At 41.6% G+C, this 12,706-nt stretch overlaps 1 protein-coding gene across 2 annotated transcripts in view; it reads left to right on the top strand.

Moving 5' to 3' along the window:
- The first annotated feature begins 2,466 nt into the window (after positions 1-2,466).
- The window catches only part of LOC144721571 (semaphorin-4C-like), a 60,494-nt gene continuing 50,254 nt past the window's right edge, over positions 2,467-12,706 (top strand). The window contains exons 1-2 of one of the 2 annotated variants that reach the window (XM_078599291.1): positions 2,467-2,707; positions 5,337-5,503. In XM_078599291.1, coding sequence (XP_078455417.1) covers positions 5,359-5,503 — 145 coding nt within the window. In that variant the 5' untranslated portion in view covers positions 2,467-2,707; positions 5,337-5,358. The remainder of the gene's footprint in view (positions 2,708-5,336; positions 5,504-12,706) is intronic. The other variant, XM_078599290.1, reaches the window with a different exon arrangement.

A 12,706-nucleotide genomic window follows, 5' to 3' on the forward strand; every position in this document is an offset into this window, starting at 1 on the left:
CAAATGCTTAGTAACCTGAACGTTGTCATTGTGCATTAACTTAGAGTATGGCTATAACCTTTATCCATGTTTGACAGCAGATTGACGTGTTCCAGTAAAAGGCGGTGACAATTTAGTATTTCATATGATGAAAGAATGTTAATGTGAAGTACGGTTAATGCATTCCTCTACTTAATCTGAGGTGTTTGAGAAGTGCCACATTATCAAAAGCATAACTCATCTACAATATTTCATGCATACTTTCATTCCTCCAAATTTTATATAGCAAAAAACCCACCTCCAGGTATATTAATCAAGTGGCTGCTGATGTAAGGTGAAATCTGAGGAAAGTATGAGGAGTAGAATGAAACAAGATACTACAAAATGTATGTGATATTTGGCAGGCATAAAAAACACATGTTTAAGGTTTCTTTTTGTTTAAAACCAGCCAGTACATACCAGACATCCTTGGTAAACTTAAATATTTTTGTTTCAAATTTTCACTTTGCCTTTAGTCTTTCTGCAGGACAAGTGCATTTTTCCGGAGATTTGTGTACGTAAAAATGCTACAGTTATACACATTTTCGATAAGAGTGTGTGTATATCAAGGCTATAATTATAATAGATATTGGGGGGAGGACACACATCCCCCCCCCATATTCAAATATGCTCAAAATGTCCGCCCCAATATATTGGTATTAAAAATATAAAAAAGTAATAATAATTGCTATGCTATGTAAATAAAAACAATTTGCTAAACCTTGGCCACAATATCTGGACTTGTCTTCATATAAATCAATGCATAGATTTTTGTGTATATCATAATGGTTGCACTTTATTAATCCCTAATCTCAAACATTACATACAATGAAATAAGAAATGGTAAAAAAGTAAAAACAGACAAAATAATACAATACACTTTTAGACATTATTGTAAAAAATAAATAAAAAGTCCATCCCATGTGTTAGTGAATTTTAAAATATTTTTAGGCAGGAAATGGCAGGAAATAAGTTTTCAAATTTTGATATTTTTTTGGTTTGGGACCCCCAGACCCCCTGGAAGATTTGCCCCCCCCCCCCCAATGTTGACTCCATGGCTACGGCCTTGGTGTATATCTGCTCTTCATTAGAAAAATAGTATACCTTGCTTTGCCTTTAACATTTGCATGGCATTGTTCGCATTATTATTGTGAAGTTGTTTACTCATTCAGACAACTATGGCAAGCTTATCCGAATATATCTAGCTTAAACATACCCTGTGGTTTGTATTAATTAAACGAATTACGTTCCTGTAGTTACTTCCACCAGGATGTTGGTATGAAGTGAGGTAGACTGGCATAATTGTGAATTCTCAGGAGGGCCTATAATAGCACCCCATCAACATTGATTGCCATAAAAAGGTCAGGGGCAGTAAATAACCTATATGAGTGCAGTCCGACAAGGTCTGATCATCAAACTGCCAGTGCCAACTGTTTCTGCTTGGTCAGAGAGTGGTGCAATTATTCCCATTAGAATTTCAGATCATGCTCTTGGGTTAGGTTTAGTCTGACCTTAATCCAGATGCAAATGTGCACCAACTATATAGTCAGTCAGGCAGATATTTTGGGTAACGGCCATTTAGCCTAGCATGTATTTTTCAATGGTGACCTACACTGGTCATAGCAGAAATAAACAAATGAATACAAACTATATTGTTACTGTACTACACTTCCTTGCACTTCATAGCTATGCATTTCGTTTAATTCTGCCATAAATTGTGCTAAATTGAGATCTGAAGAAAGAAAAGCAAGCAAGCATGACTGCAACAGAAGAAACAAATGTCTCAAAGACGATACAAGCAAGGACGAAAAATCATGAATATGTACAAATGTTCATATTTGGCCTCAGAAGTATATTTTTAAGAATACATGTTGCCTACTATGATGTCGGGATACAAACAAATCGAATGCATAGGCTAAGGCCATCAAGTAACTTAGTAGTGTGTTCAAATTGGGTAATTGTTACGATTTGTGCCCCACCTCGACATACACACGTGAAGATCTAAAGTATCCGCGCTTTCAACCTTATTAGGAAGGTGATAAAATATGAAAAAGCACAGTTTTTTAGTGACTGCGCTTTATAGACATTCATCATAAGAACGTATACATTACTCAAGATTTTCCACGAGATCAAAAAAAAAGGAAAAACAGGAGACACCAAAATCCCACCAAACATTTTGCGGCTACTCTAAAAAAACACACACACATACAAAAGACCCTGCAAAAACTGGACGAGAAAGAAAGCAAGCTGAAGGTGGAGCAAGAGTTGTGTGGGGCCAAGCTTGACGGTGAATGAATCCGTGACACCAGAGCCCACAAGGCAAGCGAGCAAAAAGCCCCCCACCACCACCACTGTGTCCTCCTGTATCCCACCCGGCAGCCTGTGTGGCAGTGTAGACGACGCGAAGTGGGTGTGGACATCAAGCCACAAGCGGCCAATGATAGAGGCCCTCTGGTGGTGTTGAGGGCCGCCCACGTCTCAAGCCACAGCAGCTTTGGGTCCGATGCCCTCCTCCTCAGTCGAAAACTATCATCGTGGCTCGGCAACTTTTGGTCGTTTTCGTTCGACCATAAAAGTTGTTTGCTTTATAACACAAGACGCACCCACTCGTTCGTCTTTCTCCCTTTATTTTAGCGTCACGGAGCGGGACGTCCTCGGTCTAAACCAGAGGGGTAGCAGCGTCATTTCGGTACGTGCTGCTGCTTTGTGTGTGAACACATTCACGGACACCGCTTAAACCACGTTTGTATTGTTTGCCGATAGCCATTATTGCACACGGCGAGACAGAGATGATGATTAGGATTCAGGGTCGGGTTAAACTAATGGGACGAGGTATGGTAACAAATTTCGTGGAGCAATGTTACAGGAAAAGATGTTAAACAACGCGAAACTTATCTCACGAGCACTGCGTGCTGGGTTTAATTAAACTCCCCATCCGCCTTTCTTGTTGTTGATGTGATTTATTTTATTGTATAACGAAAGAAACGTAGACGCGCCTGTGGTTCTGTATTGTTACATTGTGCCAATGCCATTGTATGTGTGTGTCTTTGTAAATACATATAGATACACACATTGCATGATGTGTGTATTTACACACGCACGATATGACTCGTTTATAAACTACTGTACAAGGGACCCTTTCAAACGAATGCTTTGCTGTACTAAACAAACACATACACGTATATAGATGGTGTACTTAAGGCGTTGGCCATGAAGGTGTGAATTTAAATAGCTTGTGTGTACTTCCTTAGGCATGCGTACACTGCTGTGTAGTTAGCACAAGCTTGGGTACCTTTGCTAGGTAACATCCTGAATATCGACCACTTTAATGTCAGGTGAGTAGCGTTGTCATGGGTTTGTTTGGCTGTCTAATATATATTATTACACGCAGAGATATTTTTGTATTCTCTTCTCGGTTAGAATTGTGTGCTCTTGATAATTGTGTTATTGAGAGGTGGTGGTGGTGGTAAGGATGGGAGCGGTGGCCGCATCGATTTACGCACTGTGATATGAACCCAGCCTGGCACGAGTTCGACTCCCGGTCACGGCTTAACGTCAGTGGCGAGTGATGTCCCAACCAGCCTGCCCCACTATCTTCACCAGCCCGAGTGATGGTCAAACAACATACGATACGCCGTCCGGGAGGCCCTCATCCACCAGTGGATTGACAAAGCACCGCAAATTCTATCCAATTGTCATGTTATTTCACAGTTCAGCGTTACGGTGAACTGCTGTGTGCTGAATTGCAATGCTTTGCCTGTATGTTGAGTGTACTGGAGTAATGCAGTGTTTTGTAGGCGACCGCGTTAGTACTACTTATATGTAAACAATGCTGAGTATGTGTGGGTGTAGAGATGGACGTGCACAGCAGCATGGTACGGGGGTGAGAAGCACATGCTTGCAATTACACGGAGAGACAAACGGGGCTTTTGGGCAGGACACGTCGCTATAAAGGAATTGATGGTGGTCGGTGGTCGAGACTAATGATGGAATGAATGGCAGCGAAGGGAGAGGGAACCCGCTAGAGTTGACGTCCGTGGCGGAGATGGAGCAATGAAATCAGCTCGTGGAATGGTGCTAGGTGGATTATTATTATCGCTACGTCGCTGGTCCGTAAGAGATGACAAGGACTTGGGGAGGGGGCCTTCATCCAGCAGTCGAAATTGATCATGACCTGATAATGTGTGCATGTGTGGGTTTGCAGAATCAATTATAGTTTTATATTGAGTTTATGTCCTTTAAAGTGCAAAATTTGGCATTGCATGTCTTGCCATATGACAACTTAAGTTAATGGCGAACAAAGTTGTATTCATTGTTTTCTACCACCAAAGAATGGTAATGATGATCATGACCGCAATTTTAAATGGTATTCCTTCCAATATTGAGATGTTACCTCATGTACCACCCTGCCAACAATAAACAATCCAGTACTGTACACCACACTGCAATCCTTATGCAGACATTCGCCTTTTTTGTCAGCTATTCCGTATAAGGGAGAGTTTATACGTATGCATACTGTTTGCACACATTGCATGTACAAATACTCCACACACAAAGTGAGGTGGGCATATGTTCGGTATTATTTAATTGCATTTCTCGCAACAAAGCAAAGCAAATCGGTGAGGTGCCAATGTGTACAGCTCTTTGTCAGTCCTGTTAGATGAAGATCTGCTCACAATGCTGAGGAGGGGGAATAAACAATCGGTCCTTATGTCGGATGTAAGCCACGGTCAGGAATGAAACCGTGCCAGGTTTTTAGCGTGGTCCTCTGTCACCCCTCCCCGGGAGATAGCAAGTTCCACACGAATATTGCTGGCATGTGCCAATGTAAGTAAAACACTAATTTCAGTCATGGCCAGTCAATGATGTATGTGACTACAGTTTTACTGTACTATTTTGTTGATTTCTCATGGGAAATAACAATATTGCCTGTATGAAGGTATGGTGCCACTGTAATTGCTTGCTCACGCCATTACTGGCGGAAGGGCCTCTAACCTAAGGGTACTTTAGTGGAGGCTCTGGAGAGCTCCCTGGTAGAGGACATTTTTGGCCTACTCTTCCATGCTGGCCAGACGTCTTGGAAGACTTTACCGCCCCAGCACAGTGGTGTACCCATTCACATTCTGCTGGTGGCGGGAGTTGATTTAAGAAACTCGCTCATTGTTTCAACCGCCCATAACAGGAGATGTAATCAAACTGGGGACCTCTGGATTGCAATTGCAGTGTGCTTACCATCGCACCGTGACCACATAACAAGATGTCCTGCAATAACCTACTATCTAAAACATCTCGCATGTGTGTACGTGTGTGTCTCGCAGGGCTGTGTAGGAGTGCTCTGGGATGGTGGGGAGCACTGGCCTCAGACAGGGACGTCGTTGTGCCCATGGGATGGCCTCCCCCTCAGCCTTGCTGTTGACCCTGCTGTGCCTCAGCCCAGCTGCCATAAGTGAGGACCCAACGCCCCGCATTGTGGTGCGCTACGATGGTGAGTGCTTTGTGTCTACCCGTGTATACATTTACATTTGAATGTGTGTGCAATCTGCTCCCCCCCACCCCCCATTCTTTGTTTTTTTGTTTTACCCTTCATTTACTTTAGAACCGCCTTAATGAAAGTCATCCATTTTCCGGTGTTATTTTAATGGAGATGTATAATTAAATAATAATACTGATACTGTAATAATCATTTAGACACATTCGTTATAACACTGCTAATTAAGACCTCTCCATGCCATGCATAATTATTGGGATTGTTTAACCATACTTCACCATCATGGTTAGAGTAGGTTGGTTAAGGGGGTGCCCTGGACTGGTTTAGATATCTCTTCCCAATGTTGATTAATTATTATTCTCTCACTATCCATGGCCAATAATCAAACTCGGGTCATCGGGCTTGTAACAGTGCGCCAACCACTGCAGCACCACCCCACACCGAGATGCATTCATTCGTGTTGAAATATTCGTAATTTAGGAACTAATTGTGCAGCAGTTGTATATATGTTTATGTAATTCGTACGGGAGAGAATACTGGAGTGTACTATGACTTTGCGCTGATAGTTGGCAGTATTCCTCCACAAGCTGTTATTCTCTTTCATGGTCATAAGTCATTTTCTTCCTAGTCTCATCATTAATGCTCCCAGATAAATTACAGTGTGCTGCTGTGGGCTGGGGTTGTGTGTTTTTATACCAGGTTACTACGTTTAGGGTTGGGCGTTTCTAAAAAACACAAGGAGATCCGGCAACGGTGCCCATTGTAAACTTAAAAACACAGCAGGCACTTATGCTGGCAGTGTCTTTTCTCCAAACAGTATGCGGCCCGTAATCTATCCTTTGCGCCACTCAGAATTGAAGGATGTGGTTACAGCGTGTTCCACATTGCGCGGATTGTCCGTTCATACACTTGGACGACGTCCTGCCTAACGCTGTCTCACCATATAAGTTCTGCTTTAATGTGCCACAAGTTTTGCATGAGAAATGACACCGATAACGCATGTTTACATAGATTGGTAGGCTTACATGTAAGTGGATAGGCTTAAAGTTAAGTACCACAACATTACACTTTATGTACTTGTTCGAGCTATGTTTGCGACCATGGCAAATTAATGCTTCAGTTTTTAGCTTCACGCCTTGATAATGTTTCATCCACCGAGTCTCGGCATCCACAGTGCTGGAACTCTGGTCTGTCCACATTTGGTAATCTGCATAAGAGACCAAATCAGTTAATGCTTACCATAGCACCTCTATCTCCCAGCGGGATTTGTCGACTTTCTTTCTCCACTACGTCACCGTGTACATGTATGTGTGGGCCATGTGGGTTATTTTGCCATTCTTCACCGCGTTGGGCAGTGAAGGTTGGTTAAGATGGGGGGAATAGATGTGGGAGCATATAAGTACTCTACAACAATGGATGCTGTTGCACTGCCCACTCCTGACCACCACGCAGCACAGCAGTGGTCCATGACAAACCTATTTGTGCAAGGTGGTCACCCATCCAGGCACTATTCAGGCTATTATATAGCATCATTCATGCGAACTGCTTCTCACGATATTGCACAATTCACAGCACATGGTGGTGCATGTACTGTATGTTAAAACGTGTTGAGCCAATCGATAAGCGTCTATACATGTTGAGGGGAAACCGGAGCACCTGTAAAAAAATCCACGTGTGCGAGTGGGCAACGCTCTATCCAACATTGATAGACCCAGGTGGAGATTAGTCCACATTTGCTGTACTCCATTCTCCTGACAAGCCATGGTATAAGGCAGCTTGACGTCAACAGAAAGGGAGTGTCAGCAACCATTTGTGTGATACACCAACTCTCGCCTCCATAGTGCTGGATTAAAGGCATCCACCACCGCTAGACCGGTGGTGGTGAGCGATTGGGAGCATTCTGGGTGATCGGTCAAGGGCCACACAACCACCATCAGGTTAAATCGCATTAGAGCTGGACTTGGCTTAAAGCTAGTCATGTGACTGATTTGTACTGCATTTTATCAGTTGATGGAACGTGGAGTTAACTTGACAATAATGGTTAAGGTGTACAGTAGGGTAATTACATTTGGACAGTGAAATATGCTTGTATATACAGTATAAACAACACTTAAGATCCTGCACACGTGTATACTGTTAATGAAAAATGGGTTTCGCTTATAAAGTGTGTACACATTGTAGTAAGAAGGCCAAATGAGGGCGTCTGTTGGGCCAAATCATGATGAAATTAGGATTGCATATTTGTGCTTTGGTTACAGAGCCTTTGTTTAAAAAATAATACATTCATGTGAATAGTGCCTGCTAATTAGACCAAGGGGATGCAAGCGGTGAGCTCGGTGCTTAGCACACTGCGCAATGAACCAAGCTTACAGGGTTAGATTCCCGGCCACAAGCAAGCATCAATTGAAAGTGATATTTTGAAAATGGACCTGGGTGCCCTCCTGTCTTCACAAACCCACACAGTCCAGCGGGGTGAAGTATAGTTAAGTAACCCCCACGACCGACAGACACATCGTGGAGAGGTCTTTATCCATCAGTTTATTAACAAAGGATTGTAAATTATTATTAGACTAATATGCGCAGCTATACAAAGCCTGTGGTGGAAAGTACAGAACGTATCTGTTTAAGCAAGTAAATTATATTTGCTGTCGTACAGTATATGCCAGGGGGGGGAGGTTTGAGGTGCCTGTTTGGCCTTGGGTGATGTAATGTGTATCGTGTATACAGTGCTGTATTTAATGAAGTCATCAACGTACAAGCCATGGCCACACGTTCTCAGATGGCTTGCTGACGTTCCACCGTTATAGGATAGCATCCAAGGCTACTTTTGCATATTCGTTTAAAGTCGCGCTTTATTTGGCTCTGAGTATTGTGGTTAGATCTTGGGCATTGAGAAATTCAATTTGCTTCCTAAACAATGATGAAATTAGAGGCTTGGCTTATGTGCCATCAGACAGTAGTGATTGGTCTTTCCCGGTCTCATTTGAATGTCAATAGCAAGTGGTGATTGGGCTCCAGTCCTGACAGTTTGGTTCGAGCTTTCATTAACATGTTAATACTGTAGGCACAGCTGGCTGGAGAGCCGATTGTGTCAATGTTTGAGTTGCTCTCACTCGACGGCGAGATCCTCCGGATGTATTCCAGGGCAAAGATTTTCCCATGGGGTTCTCAAGTGTTTACATGCTCCGGTGTACACATGTATTTGTGATATTAAAAACGATGGGTATAACTTTGTGATTATTTTTTAAAACAACAGATGTGATACTGCTTTGGCAGCAGTGCCACACATAACAAAAAAAAGCTCAACACCATCAATAAGAGGGGGAAATTATTATATTGTACTGCACCAGGTGACGGTTCATTGCAGAAGTGGTCACTATGTTATTAAGGGCCATTGGACGAAGATTTCGCCTGTTATGGCATTATTTGTTTATTGCTTTAGTGCTGAGTTATTGACCGATGTGTTTAAAAAAAATGTCTAAAGGTAAGCGTCACGTTTTGCTATTGGCTGCTCCAAAAAAAGATTGCATCCTTTGCTGGGTATTTGTCAATTGACTTCGTGGTATTGTTTCTAATTGCATTGAAAAGGGAAAACATTGCAAGTGATCTGTGGCTTTGTTTTATTTCATGTTCTTTGGCAGCTATGTCGAGTGCTATATTTTCCAGTTAACGTTAATACAGTAATTTTGCATTGGAGAAGTGCGCAGAGGCAATTTGAAGTATAACTCATAATAGAGGACACCCAGATGGAAACACAGGAAAAGCACACCCATTGGATTAAAATAATTCGTTCAAATTACCACATTTTAACCGGCCTGCATACAGTATGTATTTAAAAAAAACATATATAAGTCGAGTGTGGGAATAAAGTTCCCTGCATAACAAGGCATACGTCTTTGTGTACAATATAGAATCAATTACACATGTTTCATTTTCACAAAGGCAACAGCACTAATAGTGGATGCACATGCATGTAATTGTTTTTCCACATGGTACCACTCTGTGATAGCATTTGCATGTCGGAATGCTCGTAGAGGGGACTGCGTGATGTAATGTGCATCGTCAACGTATGTGCCAAATGTGAGCACTGCAGTTGTAGTCTCTCTGCAAACTGCCAAGACCGGATGATGTCACTTCACCGAGGTCAGCCGTTTAAAACCATCTGTATGCATACGTTTCATTTTCATCTGTTTGTAGTTGAGGTTGTAAGGAAAATTAAATAAAATTGCGGGGTGAAATGGTGGTGCGAGTGATGAGCAGAGTGTGCTACAAAAACCGCCGACTTGAGTTCGATTTCGAGGCACGGCTAACATCAATGGTGAGTTATAATGTAAAATGGGCTGTAGATACATTATTATACATTTAAATCGCATATTTTATCATAACAAATATTTCAACTTTATAAAGGTATGTAGAAGTTAGATGTGAATTTTAGGCTTTTAGAGAACAGTATATCTGTTGATTTAAAGCTTTCGTGACTGCAGGGATTCATATTCTTGGTTATTTCGGTAAAGGCACGTAGAAGGGAAATAATAAAATATAAAAAATATGAAACAATACAATTTTATTGTTTTATATTTTTTATATTTTATTATTTCCCTTCTACATGACTTTACCGAAATAACCAAGAATATAACAGTATATCTCTTCACTTTAAATGTGTGCTATTATTTGCAGATGAAGGCCTTTCCACCTGTTGTATGTTAGGGTGGTTTGTTCGACCATACTTTACACTGGTAAGTGCAGGTTAATACTGGAGGGGGGTGGGGGAGCCCAGGACAGGTTAATCTATCACTTTGCACTAATATAACTGATCCAGGCAATTCGAGTTGGATTCCTGGCCAAAGTACTGTAGTGCAGGACACTAATCACTGTAAAACCACTGCCCCACTCATAAGTTATGTTCGTTAAAACTTCAACCTTTGTAAGATTAGGAAAATTTGTTCAATATGTAATGGAATCATGTATAGAGAATGAAAATGCTGCGCTGTTGTAATTCGAAGAAACCTTGAAAATTAAGCTGTGTTTTAAGTTAATTTGAGGGAACCTGATCACCCCCACTGAAGCTTTACCCACACAGTGATTGTGTTGAGTGATTTATCCTCACTGGCATGTTTATGTCTTGACTCCTTGACAAAGGATATTGATGTGTGCCATGGGGAGAAGCAATACACTCCAGGAGCTCAGCAGGAAGCAGTGAGGTTCATAGTGTTTCAGAAATATACCCAACTTTTCACATCCGTTCACAGCATCTTGCCCGGTATTTTAAACCCAGATGTAAAATCATTGAAAAAGGCCTGGGAAAAAGGTTTAATGGTGACGCATATTGGTTATGAAACCGTGCAAGCTTTTGAAGTTCAGAAGTCAACGTCTGTTGACCAATAAACACACTTGGGTACACATTGAACAGCTACCCTTCTGGTAGCTTTGCAGGTTGATTTTCGTCTTCCGTTGATCATGTTCTGCAAATTACTGCCGTGAATGTGGTTTTTCGAGCATTGTTATTCGAATTATTACCATAAAAGTCCTTCGGGTGAGTGCATCCATTGTGTATAGTAAATGCTACTCGAATGTATAATGTTAAAGGCACAGTTTAGATTTTTTTCTATCTACTGTTCCTGCAATGTAAACGGGTTGACAGTTATGTACTTGAAGTTGGTGTGATCATAGATCAAGTGAGGGATGCTGCCATGGTGTAATGGTTTGCACACTAGTCTGGTAATCCAGAGGTCACTGGTTCGGCCTCCCAGTGCGGCAGTTGAAACAGTGGGGCAGGTTTCTAAAGTACCCCCGCCTATCACCCAGCAGTACAAATGGGTACACCACATACTCTTTGGTGTTTTCGGTAAAGTCACGTAGGAAAAAAAATAAAATAAATGAAAACAACTCAATTAAATCACGACGTTTTGGGCGCAACACAAGCATCCTTCTTCTTGGTTCTTTCGGTAAAGTCACGTAGAAGGGAAGTAATAAAATAATAAAAATAAAACATAATAAAACAATTCTCACGACGTTTCGGCCACAACGCAAGCAGCCGTCCTCAGGCGAAGAATGAGAACATTATCAAGCTAGGAGCTTATATAGGTGTAGCGAGGAGGAGCGCCTTAACAAAAGAATGTGCATATGAAGAGGAATTTAGCATACCAATGGACAATGCGTAGGGGGTGGGCGGAGGGGTTTCAAAGTCCCATTATGCCCATGCATTATGCAGGATCAACAGCACCACGGGGGGGCGCAAGGAACAGCGTTAATAAAGGACAGGAATGTTAGTGATATGTAGCTGCATTTACCAAACAACCACGTAGAAAACCGAAGTGAAAACTACATAAAAAAAAAACTAAAAAACTAAAATATAAACTGATACTTACTATACTCTACAATAAGCTGAGTTACTAACAACAAATAATAAAATTACAATTCTACGTCGTAAGAAGTATATAATATACTTCCATCTAAACTTTATTCTCTTAGCATATACAGTACTATATACTGCCATAGATAAACCCAACATTAAATTATATACTGTATTGCTGTAAACCACCCTATACTTTATACATTTTAATATAACACTATGTATTATTTAACTCACCCTAATGTGTATCGAAATGGTTTATTACGTCCTTCCAATGATTGCTAAGCCTGAATCCATCTTCTCGGTTAAAATTGTCTCTGTGTATGTATATGTGGATCGCCTCATGAACGAATCTCTCATGATAGCCAGATGGCTTGCAGAGAACCTCCGTCTTGGAGAAGTCAATGTCATGTGAGCCCACTGAGTTGTAACAGTGGTCTGCCACGGCTGAGGTGTTTGTCCTACCGTGTTTTAGATCAGCTTTATGTTCACGAATGCGGTCTGAGACGTGTCGTTTGGTTTCCCCAATGTAACTGCTACCACAGAGGCAACTTAGTTTGTAGACGCCAGGGTACTGTATGTCTGGAATCACATCTTTTACAGATGGTACCAGATCACGGATTTTATGTACTGTGTTGAATCGGACCTGGATCTTGTGTTTAATCAGGATTTTGGAGATCTTTTTTGTGACCCCAGCAATGTAGGGTAAGGTGATGGTCTTGAAAGGCTCCTCAACAGGATCTTTCTTGATGGTTGGAGTGATGGCTTTGCGGATTGTGTAGTCGGAGTAACCATTAGCCTTAAGAGCTTGGCGTACGTGTTTGAGTTCACTGGAAATGTGTTCATGG

Source organism: Lampetra planeri, chromosome 12 (assembly GCF_965212315.1).
Source record: "Lampetra planeri chromosome 12, kcLamPlan1.2.h2, whole genome shotgun sequence".
NCBI lineage: Eukaryota > Metazoa > Chordata > Hyperoartia > Petromyzontiformes > Petromyzontidae > Lampetra > Lampetra planeri.